The sequence below is a fragment of the Ambystoma mexicanum genome, chromosome 2p (genome assembly GCF_040938575.1).
Source record: "Ambystoma mexicanum isolate Mex_15411 chromosome 2p, UKY_AmexF1_1, whole genome shotgun sequence".
Lineage (NCBI taxonomy): Eukaryota > Metazoa > Chordata > Amphibia > Caudata > Ambystomatidae > Ambystoma > Ambystoma mexicanum.
Genome location: NC_090923.1, coordinates 1188690943 through 1188706669, shown reverse-complemented (window position 1 = coordinate 1188706669; position 15727 = coordinate 1188690943). Strand labels below are relative to the sequence as shown.

General features: G+C 45.8%; 1 protein-coding gene across 2 annotated transcripts in view; it reads right to left on the bottom strand.

The window, feature by feature from the left end:
• Positions 1-15727, bottom strand: part of SRPK3 (SRSF protein kinase 3) — a 1021015-nt gene that overhangs the window by 547621 nt on the left and 457667 nt on the right. For both annotated transcript variants that reach the window (XM_069645381.1, XM_069645382.1), the window contains exon 9: positions 4528-4559. In XM_069645381.1, coding sequence (XP_069501482.1) covers positions 4528-4559 — 32 coding nt within the window. The remainder of the gene's footprint in view (positions 1-4527; positions 4560-15727) is intronic.

The window sequence follows — 15727 nt, the reverse complement described above, 5'->3', positions numbered from 1 at the left end:
AAATGGCACATTGTCTTATACACCTGGCATTTTGCAAGGTTTGAGGGTTGCTACAGGGACACAGGTACAAGCAAAATGGGTGGAGGAGTTAGACCCGATCTATGAAGACAATTATATAAAGATTAAAAAGATGGTGGAGGCTGACGAAACAAAACATTGTTCCAGAATACCAAACTGAAGGCCAGAGAAGGGGAGCAGCTATTTACCACACAGCACACTCTCTCATGTGCGAATGATACAGGATACATGTTACCTTGGTGCAGGATGCGACCCCAGCTCCACATAGGGGGCACAGTGTTCCACAACAAGCAGTGGATAGAAGGGTTAATAGGGTGTAGGGCATTGGGATTGGTAGGATTTGATAAAGAAGTAATAGTGATGATGAATGTCACTATTTGGAATGATCACATCCACACCCTCACCTGGATAAATGATGAACAGCAGCCATTTCACATAAAGGCACTCACATGGTATTCTTTATTTTTCAGATCCACAGGAACAAAAGGTTTGATCAAATTGAGGACCAATCTTGCTTGCCATAGGACACTTGAGCTGTCGAATATACGGGTAGGAACCGCGGCCCTTATGGACTATTTCTGAGTCTGTGGGTCCTAAGCATATGCCCAATTACCACTGAACTGGAGTGGTCGGTGCTCCCTGGCCACTCTACATTCCCCGACCCTTGTATTGCCCCAATCCGACATTGTGCCAGTGACTGATCATTCGGCCCTACAAAAAAGGGCTCTCACCCATTTTAAGAGATCTTTTAACACTCCAAATGTCAGGTTCATGAGCACTGCAAATATTGAAGAAGAAATTAATCCCTGCATCACAGCAAACATTGAGAGGAAAGGCATCCATGCACCACACGATCGATGACTTTGTGGAGAAGGAAAAGAAACAACAATTTCTGGTCCCAACAGAGTGCAAACTGACTAGACGCTATCCCAATGAAATTTTGGCTTTTTATTAAGACTGCCATATTTTTTACCTCGTTGCTTGCCTCTAGTGTGGAAACTGCAGCCACATGGCAGCAAATAACACAGTACGAGCTGTTACAATTGGCAAATAGGACGGAGAAAGGGTTGAATGCAGTAAAGGAGGAATTAAGGGCATTAAGGTTGGTCGCTATGCAGACCCCGTATGTACTAGATTTGTTAAATGCCATGGAGGGTGGCGTTGCACCAAAATAGACATTGCAAACGGCACACTGTCAGAAGCAATACATGCCTTGCATGCCCTCCACAAGACTACGGTTCACGAAACGAGTAGAGTGACCAAACAAGAAGGGTTTGAGAGAAAGTTTACTTGGGTACCCATGTGGTTATCGGTGCTCATGAAAATTGCGGTTCCGATCATCGTATTGGCTGTCAGTGCCTTTTGTGTATGTCAGTTGGGATTGAGGTGGTGCCAAGGGGTCAGGAACTGGGAGAAATACATGATGACAATGGGGATGGCTAAAGTTACAGAGGCAATACCACCGACCAGACACATTCAAACACAAACGATTCCCGAAAGTAATATGGTAGAGGGCGAGGGGCTTTGTGGCTTCAGGGGGCACTTTCCATGCCACCTTCTGATTTAGGAAATTATACCACCCATTCGGTTTATTGTTATGGAGCTGGAGGGTGTTGCTTTTTGGGATGCACTCCAGATTAATCTGTTTCTGCGTGAGGAAGTTTGTGTGGGGGGGGGCTCTTGGATACCACAGGAGAAGTTGGGTGTGAAGGACAAAGAAGTGTTGATCAATACATTGATCGAAGGGGGGAACCTAAAGCTCACAAGGGGGCGCACGTACAAGATAAAGAAGTAACGCAAAAAGTGACGTGAAGGGTGCCGCTACGATGCATGTATATCAACAAGTGCGCCACACGTTAGGGAATGGGGCGATGCGCAGGGTACTACATGTATGAAAACACAGAACATATATGTTTAAACTAGCAGGTAACTAGGGATAGGTAAGCATGGCTGCTGCGATGAAAAGTACACATGCAGCAATTTAATTCTTTTATATTTTGTTTAAATGTAACTTAGAAGTGCAAGGAGTTTAAGGGTTATATATCCAAACGAATAACAAGTTTGGCCATATTTTAGTAGGCCCAGGGCAGACTAAAAAGAAGCAATTTTTTGTTGTTTTGAAAGGCCATTGTTCACAGTAGAATTGAAGTTTTGCTGACACTTGTTGAAAATGATGGATCACCTCACTAAGGGTGAGACATCAAAAATCCCATAGTAGCTAATTCATTTTTGCAGAAGGAAATGTTTCTCATGGGGAGAAACTGCAGCAGTTCCCCACGATAATTTGAAGGTCGTTTGTCTGGGTAGCAAGGGCCCAGGCGGCGAGTACAATCAGCAAAAGAGAATTAAATAGGGGAAACTGTGTCCTGAACAGTTTTTTCTATCTAGAGCTAGCATGATGCAAGAGAGGGGACTAAGAGTGAACAGGTGCAGGGGGGCGATGGAAGAGGGGAGTCAATCAAGAGACTTGTATATGGCTGAGGCTGGAACGATGGCCCTGACCTTGTTGCTGTTCCCTCATAATTCTATTGGATAGATTCGGTGGGATGGTGTGGCTCACGCAGTCTCCAACGAAGGGGTCCAATCTGCATTGAGGCATTTATCAACCTGTACTTTAGCGGATGCCAACCACAGGCATGCAAGAGTGTCTGCTGATCAGCAGATAATGATGTAATTGAAGGGAAGGAAGCTTAAGGGTCATGATGTTATGAAGGAGCGTTGAGGGCGATGTTCCATGAAGATGTTTTATCCAATCAGGACATGTAATGTATATGAACCTAAAGATTGACAAATTATGGTAATATGAGATTTCCTTGTATAAAAATTGCAGCCCTCCTGGGTGGAGATGAAAATGTATTACAGTTCAGGTCCATGCAGCTGTGTGTTCTCCCAGTAGACTGTTTAAGAAAGCTGGGGATTTTCTTGCATGGTGTGCTCTTCTTTTGGATTACTTTTGTATTTTTCTTGGATCGCCACTGGAGGCTCCTTGTCTACAGGGAGATAACTTTTTATCCTATGCAAAACAAAGGGGGTTCTGGGAGTCTCTCTACCAGCACGAACACAGCCCATTGACCTGTTCTTGGGTGGATGGCCCCTGGGAGAGTCTCAACCAAGTCTTTAGCTCACTGTCCCTTTCACAGAGAAGAAATATCCCTGCATATCAGTCTTTGTCCTGCCCAGGGGCAGTCCAGCACTGAAATGCTAGGCAATTCTCCTCTGAACAAGAGTACCAACAGCAACCCCATACACGCGTTTCAGCCTTGTTGGGCATCCTCAGTGAGGTGGAGCTGTGCCTCTCTGAGAACAGTGAGCAAGGGGTCCACGTCTGCTTAGATCCAGTTCTGACTGGTTGCCTGGCTGTCTCCTGGAGACAGCCACCACCCAAAGTTTGAATGTGGTTGATGAATGATTTGCTAACCTAAAGCTACTCGTCTATCATCTAAGGGTCTACCATTGAACAGAGTATTGCCACAGCAATTATCTATGCACATGTGTAGCTATGTGAAATATTTGTACTTACATGTACTGTAGTGATTTTTAACACTGTGATAGTATAAATAATAAACATGTTCTTATATAACTACAGTTTGTAAGTGTTTCCTTGAATATAAGTGTGCTCAAAGGTTTTTGTGCTCAACTACGACCCTTCTCCCTCCTAGACTTAGCCTGGCTGCTCGACCATAGCTACCAAACCTTTCAGGTAATTTAGACCAAACTTAAGAGTTGGAGCCCTGCACATCTAAAAGTGAGTCTTCTTCAGTCCTACCACGGGTGAACTTTAGTAAAACTCCTTAACAGCTATAATTTAGGCAGTAATACAGGCATTGACTTTATATATCACAGATATTTCTTAACCTCTACAGATCTTTTTTATCCAAACCTCAGAGAAAAGAGATTTCCTTCAGGTTGGGTCTTAGAAAAATAAACGCACTCGCCAAACAAAGGCTGGAAAAATGTCCATGGAAGAATACTACCGTTTGTTTGCACACTTGACGTCAGAAAGTAGAGCAATCCATTAGTCAGGCTACATGGATCATTAAGCTTTAGATGAAAAAGGAATCTCCAAGGTTATATAGTTGACATCATCATAGCTAACAGGAGAGATATCCCAGTGATTTACCTTTAACTCCTATGCAGGGGACAGAGCCCTGACTTAATTAAGTTTTTTATTTTTAAAAAAAGATGGTGCATTCCATCTTTGGTCACCAAAGGTTTGTTCAGTGCCCTGCAAAAGTGGAGACCACCTTAGAGTCTTACATTCCTAGATAGATTACAATATCACTCAGGATAAACTGACCGTACAGGCTCAAATTAACATTTAGAAGCATGAAGAGCCCACTAACTTCCAACAAGATTGTTTGACTTTGCAAACCCTCATTGTTGGTACATACGTACTTGCGACCGCATGATGCATGTGAATACAAACATTAGGGTGTGCAAGGGAGATGCAGGGAGGCTGAATAGCGCATTTTAAGCAGGTGAACGTATATCTCCAAAGCATAGACTTACCTGGTTTTCCATGGGGGCAGGTGCCGAACTTACTGCAGAGGCGTAAGGTCCCCATAAGGGGAGAGCCAGAAAGAGATATAGCAAGAAAGGTTGGGAGAAAGAGAAAAAAGAAAAAGATGGAGAAAAATAAGGAAAAGGAACAGCTCTGCACAATCAAAGTAAAAAGAACTGTGTAACAAAAGTAAGCGCAACTGTTCCTTACGACTATAGAAAATAGTACCCAGACCAATACAACTAAAGTAAAAGCAAAGATTATACAACAAAGCAAAATAACAGTCCATTAAACAGCTTCAGCGCCTTTGCGCAGAGAGAAAAAAAAGGGCATGCTACTTACTTGTAACCTTAGCTCATCATGGGTACATTTTATTAAACTAGTATGCACTGAATACCTCAACCAATTAAGGTATCTTTCAACACTTACTAGCTGACCAAACACTTTCTCTTTTTGAAATACACAAATAAAGACATCGATCTGGCTTGTCTAATTGTAAACAATTGGAAAACAATTGTTCCTCCAAAGGGCACAACAGTGTGTCCCAAATGGCCTCAATAACACACACACAGGGCCTCATTACGGCTTTGGCGGTAGCCATGCTGCTATTTGCGGCATGGCTGCCACCAAAACCGGGTCTGGGTTCCCAGAATGGGGAATTACCAGGCCCTTCTGAGTTTGGAGGGCCCGGTAATTCCTCCCTCTGGGAACCCGGGCCCGGACCTTCCCCATTCCCATCCGAGCCCCTATAGGGCTCAATGGGAATGGGAGAGGGAGCTAACAACGGGCCGATTACGACCGGCCCGTTGTTAGCTCCCTGGTCTCCTCGCGGGACCCCGTAACGCCTGGTTTTACCAGGCGTCCTTACCGGGTACCGCGAGGGGACCTCGTCATTTTGCGTAATGGGTTTAATGGGTCCGCCTCCATTAGCGGAGCCCGTTAACCCATTATGCAAAAGTCGTAATGAGGCCCTACAGTCTCAAAGCCAGCTCCAGGGTTTTTATTTGGATTTTTAATGGGGTCCAACTAATGGATATCCTTCTCTCTCATCTTCCTGTGGGTTCCCTCCACCCTAGCCCAGTTTCCAGGATGATGGTCACTAGAGATTGATATCCCCTACTATCGAAAAACTTGCTGGACATGGATGAAGGCCTAAAGGTTGGAGCCTTATCTATCTTTCTCCTTCCTGCACGACACCATGCTCGTTACATTCGCCGCTTCATTCCCAACCTCTCTTTCCTTCTACCCCCTTCTCCTGTCATGTCTATCCCTCTCTTCCTTCTGTTGTCTGGTCTTCACAGTCTCCCTCTCCTTGCACCGTTTTCCTACCCCTCTTTTTAACTTTCACTTACCACTCACCTGTCCCTACACCCCCTCCTCACAGCTCAGTACATCTCTTCTCACCTCTCACTACATCCCCCTTCTCTTTCTACGCTTTACGACAATCTCTCTGCCTATCTCTTACCACTACCTTCACCCCATCCTGCTTCGCTCCACCCTCACTACTACTACCTTGCACTCTCTCCACACCCTACCACAATACACTCTCTCTCACTTTCTCTCTCCTCTTCCTCTCTCTCTTTCACTCAGACTCCTGCTACACTTCTCCCTCTCTCTATCCTGCTTTCGCATCCACCCTTTACAGACACCCTCACCACACTACATGCCATGCAACTGGAACAACAAAATACCACACCTGCACTCTGCTACAACTCTGATACCAACTCTTCAGCATGCCACTCCTGCATCCGTCCTCTGCCTGGTCTCTCTGTCCACCTCCATACCTCCTGAACACACTCCTACAACCTTAATCTTTATCTGTATCCCATTCACTCCCCTTTTATACTGTGCTCCTGTTGATTATGTCTCTCCACTCCTTCCGTTGGTTCCTGCACTTACCTGACTATGAGCCAATCTGTACCTGTCTTTTCCCCAGGGGCTGGATTACACAGTTCAAACGCTTTTTTTAAACCCTCTAAATCACACACCCTTTTCCAGTAGGGTTCTGGTTGCAGTCTCAGATGGTGTGGTAGAAGGAAGGGCTCCGACTCCTGTTCTACATGTGGCTTCCGTCATATACTGGCAAGTTTCTTGTTGGGGTTTCCGTGGTTGCTCCAGCACTCTGGGAATTGGAGCCCTGAAATGGAAAAGAGAGCACACTGGACAGAAACAGTGCTGAGAGGCACAATGTGACGAAGACTGGTACCTTTGGTAACATGAATGGCACGTGAGGGGGTAGCATGGACTGCCCTCCACCCCCAACCCCCTCACACCACTTCAGAGGGTGGTCCCTGCCTGCCCCCGGTCCCCAGCTACCAACAGGGGGCTGACCCTGTCACAAGTGCTATATTCTAACTTTTGTGAGGACCTTAAGAAAAGATAGGCAGCAATACAAAGGAGGTACAAATCCACTTTCACTTTTCAGTAGTTAAGCAGCTGCAGAATCTATGATTGAATCAACAACAGATAATTTTTGATGGAAAACAGCACAAGTACTCTCCATATTTATCAAACTTCCTTTTGTCCGATTTATTTTGGGAGGCGAGCAAGTTGTTTTCAATATAATTATTATTACCATTATGGAGAGCTACAGTTGCAAGCAACATTTTCTCCTCCATTGTGGAATCTTCATTGATATTTGCTAGGGAACAATGTTCTTTTTTGCATCGTCCCTCTAAAGATTTCAATGGGACTCCAAGAATATTTGCCTATATCCTGGACTCAAGCTTTTGTGGTAAGTAAAGCCTTTTTTTAAAGCTGCACTCATCTACTCAGCTCATTTAGTTTGGGGGCACGGCAGAGTCCTTAAAGCAGGAATCTGCAACCTTTGCCTCTCCAGATGTTTTTCTCTACAACTCCCATCAGCCCTAGCTAGCAAAGTGAATGGTGAGGAATGTAATACAAAAACCTCTAGATAGGCACAGGTTGCAGAACCTGACATTAAGGCTACCAGTGCAGGGGTACCTCAGCCATGTTTTTCCATGTTATATTGTTGCACACCCCAACTTAAAGTGGAATGTTGCATGGGTTACTTTGTATCCCTTTTTCTATTTGGTCTGGCAACATTTATTATGCCCATTGTTTTTGTAATGCATGCCATTTTGAGTACCTTATACTCAGAATGGCTTCCACGTGTTTAAGCCTTCATTTGGCCACCTTGCTTTTTGTCCGTCTTATTGCCCTCTCAGGCCAGGAAGCTCCATGTAAGTGCATGCACTTCGACAGGGTTTAGCGTGGTCTCCCGGGTAAGTACCACTGTGATAAGGACTGGGTTTGAGACTGCCTGGCCCCAATACACATCCTTTCCAAGAAGTGCCTGTTTCTATGCAGATGTGGTGTTTGTGGCCATTGATTACTGGACAGACCCCACCTGTTTCAATGAAACAAATACTTTCCATTGGTGGACTGGGGTAACCCCCAGCCAAAATGTGGATAAGAGCAGGGGTTTTGGCGCCAGGCTGGTGGTCGCCCACTGGAACCCAGTCAAAAGACGAGAAGACTGCTGAAGAAGACTGAGAACTTGAAGTGAACCAGCATTGCCCAAACCATCCACCAGTGTCTGCTGCTGCCTCTCCTGGGACCAAGGAACACCCTCATCAGTAACTTACGCCCTTGGACTGGTGGGGAAAAACTGCTCCTGTATAATTTCTCCACCATGGTTGGACTTCGGGCATGTCCCTGAACCATCTCGGGGGCTGACCGTTCACCGATTTAGCGCCTCTGTTGTTACGGTCGACATCCTGAGGTGGCGCTTGGGACTCAGCAAAACTTTAACTTGCGGCTCAGGAAAATCATTGCCTGCTGCTGCTCAACACTGGTAAGAGGGGCCTTCCTGGAGCCTGTTTATTGCTGCTGCCACGAGCCTATCTAGCTGACATCTAACCAGGGTTTTTTCGGCACACTGCTTTGTCTGCTTGGTCTTGGTGGTCCATTTTCGCTGTGGGAGCCATTATGGCACTGTCCTGACAAGCCTGACTTATCCAGCTGTAAGTCTATTAGGGCCTTCCCAAAACTGGATCGGAAACACCTTGTAGCTGGACCCAACCCCTACACCAACGTCAGCCATTGCACCTGTAACCACTGGACTTCCATCAACGGGACTAAAACCTAAAGTAAGAGTTCTCAGCAATTCCAAGTGTCCTTGGGGTGGTCACCTAGAAAAAACAGATTGTGGTGCAAATGTGCCTACCACTATTTGTGCCCCCATTTCCCCATAGGGATTGCACAAGTGAAAAGTCTACTCCCTTCCATTATTCTTACTTTGCTGCGATTGGTGGAGTTCTGGCCTAGGATTCAACAGTGTTGAAAGCAGTTGATCATCCCACTCTCTGTCCTCCCCTTCCTCTTCATTTATTTTGGTTCTGTTCTGCAATGGTTTCATTCTCATCGCTCTGACTGCTCCTTTTCCATTTCTTGGGCTGGTAAGGTCCTCTTACTTTCCCTTACATCATGGTGTCCTCAGGGTTCTGTTCTCAGCACTCTTTTACAACTTGCGTCTTACCTCCATCGTTGCTACATTTGGTCTGCGCTGTCATTTATATGCTGACGATTCTCAGAACTTTGCCACTTCGCCTCTTTGTTTACTCTGATCAGTCTACTCTCACTGCCTTTCTGATGGTCATTCAATCCTGGATGCATTCCTGCTATGTTCATCTCAGTGCCTCAAAAAATAAGATTCTTTAATATTCCAGCCCCTCTTTCTCCATCTGCTCTTTCATTTCTTCCTTCTGCTCTCCCCATCTCTCCCTCTACACATAACATGGGTGCTCTCTTTGACTCTTCACTTTCCTATTCCCTTCACATTTCTAATATCTCCTGTTCATGTCACTATCAGCTCTTTGATGTTCGTTAAGCTCTCTCCTTTCTTTCCTCTTATTTCTTTGCTACTAAACTGCATATCTCAGATCTTGTCTTCTCATGTGTTGATTATTGTTCTGCCTTTTAATTGGTCCTCCTGCCTATTAACTTGCTACCCTACGTTACATCTTCAACTCAGCTATTTATTTATTTATTTTTGCATTTGTATCAGCACGCTGAACTCTCGGGTATCTAGCTGCTAGTTTCATTAGGAAAAGGGGATGGAGGTGTACAGGTAAAGGTAAACAGGGAAGGCAGGAGGTGTACATAGTTTCTCACCCTGCACTTCATTCTCTTACATTTTTTAGCTTCCTTCTTTTTCATTTTGTTGCATTGTCTTTAAATGAATCCACGCTTGGCCCCTCCTTACTTATCCTCTCTAGTTTTTAACCTATGTTCTATCTTATACATAGCGTTTCCAAATACATGTTCTCGTTGAAGTTCTTAAACCTCCCTGTGATAAATCCCACTCTGGTTCTTTCTACCTTCTTGCACCTAAGTACGGGAATTATTTTCACCTCCCTATTAGATCTTCTCCCACGGTCTCTCTATTTCGCTCTCGCCTTAAAGCATTTCTGCTGTCTTCCATGTCGTAATTTGATGTAGGTTAGTTACTAATTTCTGCATTTTTATTTATATTACAGTAATATTGCTGTACAGTGCTTTGGCGACAGTGCTTTATAAATCAAATGCAAACACAAAAATTCCCCCTGGGTAGCCGCTATTATGGGGCAATTGAAGTGTACCTCTAATTATAGTTGTTTATCTGATTTTTCAAGAGGAATATAAAAAGCCATTTGTGACTTGGCAACGCTTGTGCAGGGGAAGGTAAGGCTTTTTATCCCACAACCTATAACGTACCTGAACATTGACTCTTTGAGACATCAAATTAATACTTACTTGCTAGAGAAGGACTGCTCAAGTCAGGTTCCAACTTTATTGTATTGTACTTCATTTATACAGCGCCTTTTACCATTATTCTAGCCTCAATGCGCTGTTAGTTGGAACGCCCTTGGAGGACCAAAGTCCAGAGTGATGGAAGTCATGGAGTAAGATTAGGATGCATGTGTGCATTTAGCTAAATAAGCCTTAGCAGGGCTGGCCAGGCTCTGGTAGAGAGCAACTCATGGGATCACGCATGTGGATGGGTGCTGAGAGTAGCAAAGAGATGGCATGAGTGCTTGAGACTCGCTATGTGCTTAGTGTGCCCGAATCTATCATAGGTCTGCGCTGCAGGTATTTAGGCGTAGTCTGGTGTAAGAAGGAGGAGAATTATGTGAACAGCAAGACCACATTTTGTCATAGTCCTTACTGTATTCTGATGTGTGCGTATAGCCATGCCTGCGGCCAGTGTCCACCGGACTGTGCGTTATAAGTACCTAGCAGAATTTGGTGGCGAGTTGTTTTTGGGCCCGCTTAGCTAATATCGATACTTGTGGCTGTGATAAAACAGTTTGCGACAGTCTAAGCTCCAAATATTTGCAACAAGAGGAGCACGCGTTGTACTTCCCGGTTCTTCTAGTCAGATAACGTGGCGAGTCTGCCCAGATATCGAGTGCTTACTTTAAGGAAGGCATTGTATCAATGTAAGACAGACACAAGTGACCACGGTTCAAGGGTGTTTATTGAACTTTATCATGGGTCTGATAAACGCCTATGCAAACCTAAATCTAAAAATGGGCTCAAGCTACGACCATCACATAATAATAACGCAGTCCTAGTGGAGTCTTGTCAAAATAAAAGGGCCTATACTAAAAAAAACAATTGCCTATCCTTACCCCTAGTTTACAAATAGTGTGGGGAAATGTTCATGAAAAAGGAACAAGTGTTCACAAAATGATAAGTAAGGATGTTCAGGCCAGCCTCCCTTTCCCACGTTTTCAGCACAGGACAAGGCAGTTCGCTCGAGCATAGCACACTCTTGAGCTTCTTCGGCATGAGGACACAGTTCTATTACAAGCATCAGGGCCATCTCTGCCCAAGTCTCAAAAAGTGTCTTGATCCAGAGGGTCTGATGTATTTAACAAACAAAAAGTTCCTTTCCAAGTATTCAATTAGGGCGATTCACTCTTCACCCTGGATGCCCCTCAGCCCGGCTCAGACCCCTTTTGTACCACAATCTTTTCTCGGGTGACTCACGGTTCACCCCGGACCCCCCTCAGTTGGACTCAGATCCCCTTTGTCCACAATTAGTCTCCCTCAGTCGGGCTCGACCAATTACAGTTTGTATACCTTTTCTCGGGTGACTCATGGTCCACCCTGGATCCCCCTCAGTCAGGCTCTGATCCCCTCTGCCCACAATTAGTCTCCCTCAGCTGGGCTGGAAGCAATTAGTTTGTATATCTTTTCTGGGGTGACTTAGGGTTCACCCCAGATCTCCTTCAGCCGGGCTCAGATCCCTTTTCACAATTAGTCTCCCTCAGCCAGGGTCGGCCCAATTACAGTTCTGAGGTATCAAAGACTTTCGAATGTGCACAAGGTTTGGTTTGACCCGTTGCAGGACCACTTCGATTTCACAGTTCAACAATTCTTACATGTTCAGTTGGATACCAAACACAGACCTTCGAATGAGCACCCATGTGGCGCCGGATCACTCTGTATATGGTACCTATCTTGGTTTCAAAAAGTTCAATAACATATGTCTCATCTTTCTTCATACAATGTTGCCACTTTCACTCCGGTCTGCTATCAGTCTCTCCGACCCACCGGCTGTTCTGACATTACTGGTGCTGCTTTGTTGTCAGATCCAAGGACAGTACCATGGCGGCAATCGCTCTTCCCCACCTCGGCTATCAACGCAGAAGAGCCCCGGGTACCTTTGAAGCACAATGCACCTTTCTTAAGCTTTAATTCCTGGTCTTGTATTTCTTATGCTCAAGGTTTCATGAAAGTAGAGGTTTCCTTCTTCTGGAAAAGCCAAGCGCAATTACCTCCTTGCAACCCTTTTTGGTCTCGCCATGTTTCTCCTCGTATTAAACTGCCATCTCGGAACTGTTGCTCCCTGGTGTGTTTTGCCTCGCTCAAGAGTGTGCTTTCTTGCTCCCACTTTTATAAGTGTGTGGAAGCGTTATGGAAATCAGGTGTGTGTTTTTATCAGTAATTGCCTGACTCTGCCTGACCCTTGTGTTGGAACATGTCAGGTATATGGCTCGGGTGTTAGTCAATTTTTTCTTACATTGACCTGTCTGTGAAAAGGTGTTTGTGTCGGGAAAGGGGGTGGGGGGTTGAGTTCCTAGGTATCCAACCTGGTAGGATGGGGAAAAGGTGTTATTTGGAAGGGGATACCGCGTCTCATCACTTCCACCCCCGAGGACATCCCATCCAGGTGATCCTCCCGCACTAGTCCACCCCCAGGACCTGATCCAAAAGCAATTGCCGTGTCCTAGCGACCTGGGTGACAGATCCCCGGGGACTGGCGGGTGAGACGCTTTCAGGTTTCCCACATAACTGAAATGTTCTAAGTTATTACCTTGACTACGAGCGGCACAACCTGTAGTTCACTAAACGCCCATTGCTTTCAGACTGATTCCAGGCTGGCTCTTGATTACCCTCCTGGAGTATTGCACAAGGGACCCCACCTGGGCTACAGGTGCGAGACACGGCCACATGACAAGTCCTCCCTCGACAATTCCCCTCAGTGCATTCCAATCTGTCTGATTGCGATGGTGGTGATTGTAACGCAACCACTAGGAGTGTGATTTGCCTTTTTTCCCCATATATGCCATACATGCCAGGTGCACAGACTGGACGCCTCCAAAGGTGCTGCTCGCCAGACAGCTGGGGGTATACGATTACTACTGTGTGTTGAGTGTTTGGACATTGTGCGGCACATGGTTGTGGCAGAGGTAGCCTCTATACAAGGGCGCAGGAGGCTTGCTGCTGTGGTGGGGGGGGCACCTCTGCTGGTTGGGGTATTATTGGTCTGTTTTCCTTATCTGTTTGTCTGATTTGGTTTGCTTGTTAAACAGGTGGATTACTGACAATTATTTGTTCTCATGATGACATTTAATAAAGAGATAAAAACAAAAAAAGATGAATTTCTAAAATCAACCATAGTGGCCAGATTACAGGCAGGCACCCTAGTTAGGGTGAAAAGGGAGACAGTTTAGCCAGCCAATACCCAATTAAGGTGTTAGAGTGTATTTCTGAACCCTGCTCTGGTGAACAAATGTTCAGGAGGCCACCTGTGTTAGTGAAATGGATCAATTCTGTGAAGTTAGCCAGCACAATTCAAGTTAGCTTGGAGAGCAGTCAAGGCTTAGTCTCAGGAGTAGTGGGGGTGATCTGAGGTCTTGGATGAGGACACAGAGTAGGAGGACAAGAATTACTCTTAGACAGTAGTATATCAAAAATACACAATTTATTAGGCCCAAAACAAACACAAGTGAATAATGGAAAACACAGTAATATCACTTCTTAAACACACACTATGTAAAATATATGTACAGTCACTTTTCGGTCAATGTGGTGAAGTGCGGATTCCCGCAAAAACCTGTGAAGAGGGAAAGCAGACAAACTTTATCAATGGCCAACTCCAGCAATGGATATCCCTAACTTTATAAGTGCAGCCCTATGAAGATTGAAGCCTTTTCCTCAATGTCAAGTTTGTGCGTAAAAACTCTCAGTGATGCGTAAAGCTACAAAGTACAATATTCGAGGGGGAGAAAAGTTAGAAGAGGATACTGGAGTGTGGAAAATTTGGTTCAGAGAGCCAGAGGAGGATCTGCTGTGAAGAACAAAGCCGTCTCCAACTTTCAGACCACAAAGGATCCTTTGTGCGTAAAGAGGGATTGGATGAACTAAGGGCCATCGTTAAGTGGTATGATTACTCACTGCCCATAGCTAACTCCGGGGTCAAACTTGGCAGGTTTGAAGAAGGTCGCCTGGAGTACAAAATCCCCACAGGTGCTGCGGGTGCGGATGCGGGCCTGGTTTACAACTGGATCTCTCGTCTCAAATGCAGGACAAAGAAAGCACTGATGCAGCTGGGCTCAGGACACTTGAAGAAAGGTGGGAAAGTTATCAGCAGCGGCCGCCACTGTCGCACAGTGACGCAGGGGTACCAAAGTCCCGTGGACTGATGCACGCTTCTCTTTTGCGGCAGAAAGCAGCTGGGACAACGAGATTTGGCAAGATGCTTTACAGTGTGAACTAGGATTTCCCCAACGCTCGATCCGAAACTTGATGAAAAAACGCTCCAGCACGGGTGCCAAGGTACATGCTGGTCAGTCCACTGTAGGGCCGAGGGACACTTCCGAAATGGCTTGTCTAAAGGGCACCAAGGAGGCGTCGAGAGTGATTGGTCCCACCAGTCTAAGGGGTTGAAGCACCTTTGCAGGCCTTCGGAGATGGAGTGCAAAGCAGGGCTCTACAGGGACAGCAGCAGCCTCACGGTGCCAAACCTTCTCTGCACCGTTCCGGGCAGTCCTTGGATCTGCTTCGCTTCTTTGGATACTTGGCTCTGTGTATAGCCCAATTCGGACCTATGGGTAATCTGTGGGTCTGCACTCAGGACCCGTCCTCATCTCTCAAAGTTCAGGGGCGTGCTCGCACACAGATGGCAAATGAGGAGATCTGCCCCACTGACGCATGCCAGGAGTGGTCCAGTCAGGGACCACTGCACCTCTCAGGCTTTCATGCATGCCAGACATCCTGGCACCAGTAGTGTGGACTGGGACCAGACAGTCTCAGCCCACTTCCTGCGTACCCACACACATGATATGCATTGGCCCACGAAAAGCACCGACTTTCGTCGGTGAATGCATGCCCAAATAAGGACTCCCCACGTCACAAAGATGACGAGGAAGGCCAAAAGACAAAATGGCCAAAGGAGAAGACAAAAGACCTTGTGGCACGGCCATGATGGACACTATTGTCATGAGCCAAAGGCGGTAAGCGCGGTATGGCTCAGTAAATGTTCATAAAAATACATGAAAAAGCTTCTGCTGCCACCAGTTTACCGTCCGGTTACCAAAAAATCCTTAGTGGATGGCTAGGGCCTGAAAACGCAAGGACCCGAGTGCGTGGTACAGTAAATGTACTTTGTGCACTGAAATACAGTTGTCAAAAGTGGCAACAAAGTCATAAGACTACAGGAAACAAAGTTTCCCAGTACTGACTGCTAGAAGGACAAGTCAGTTTATCCAGAATGATGAGCGAAAGCCCAGTGGAGTGTAGCTGAAGGCTGTGCTCCACTTGCAGAAGTCAGGATAGAAGGCTGTAACAAAAGCAAACACAAATATAAAGGTAAAATAGCAGTAAGTAATTGTACCTAACACTCACCCCTCCCAGACTATGGACAGGGGGACTTTGTCCACCCCTGCATGAGTGTCATGTTCAGGTCGGTTAAAC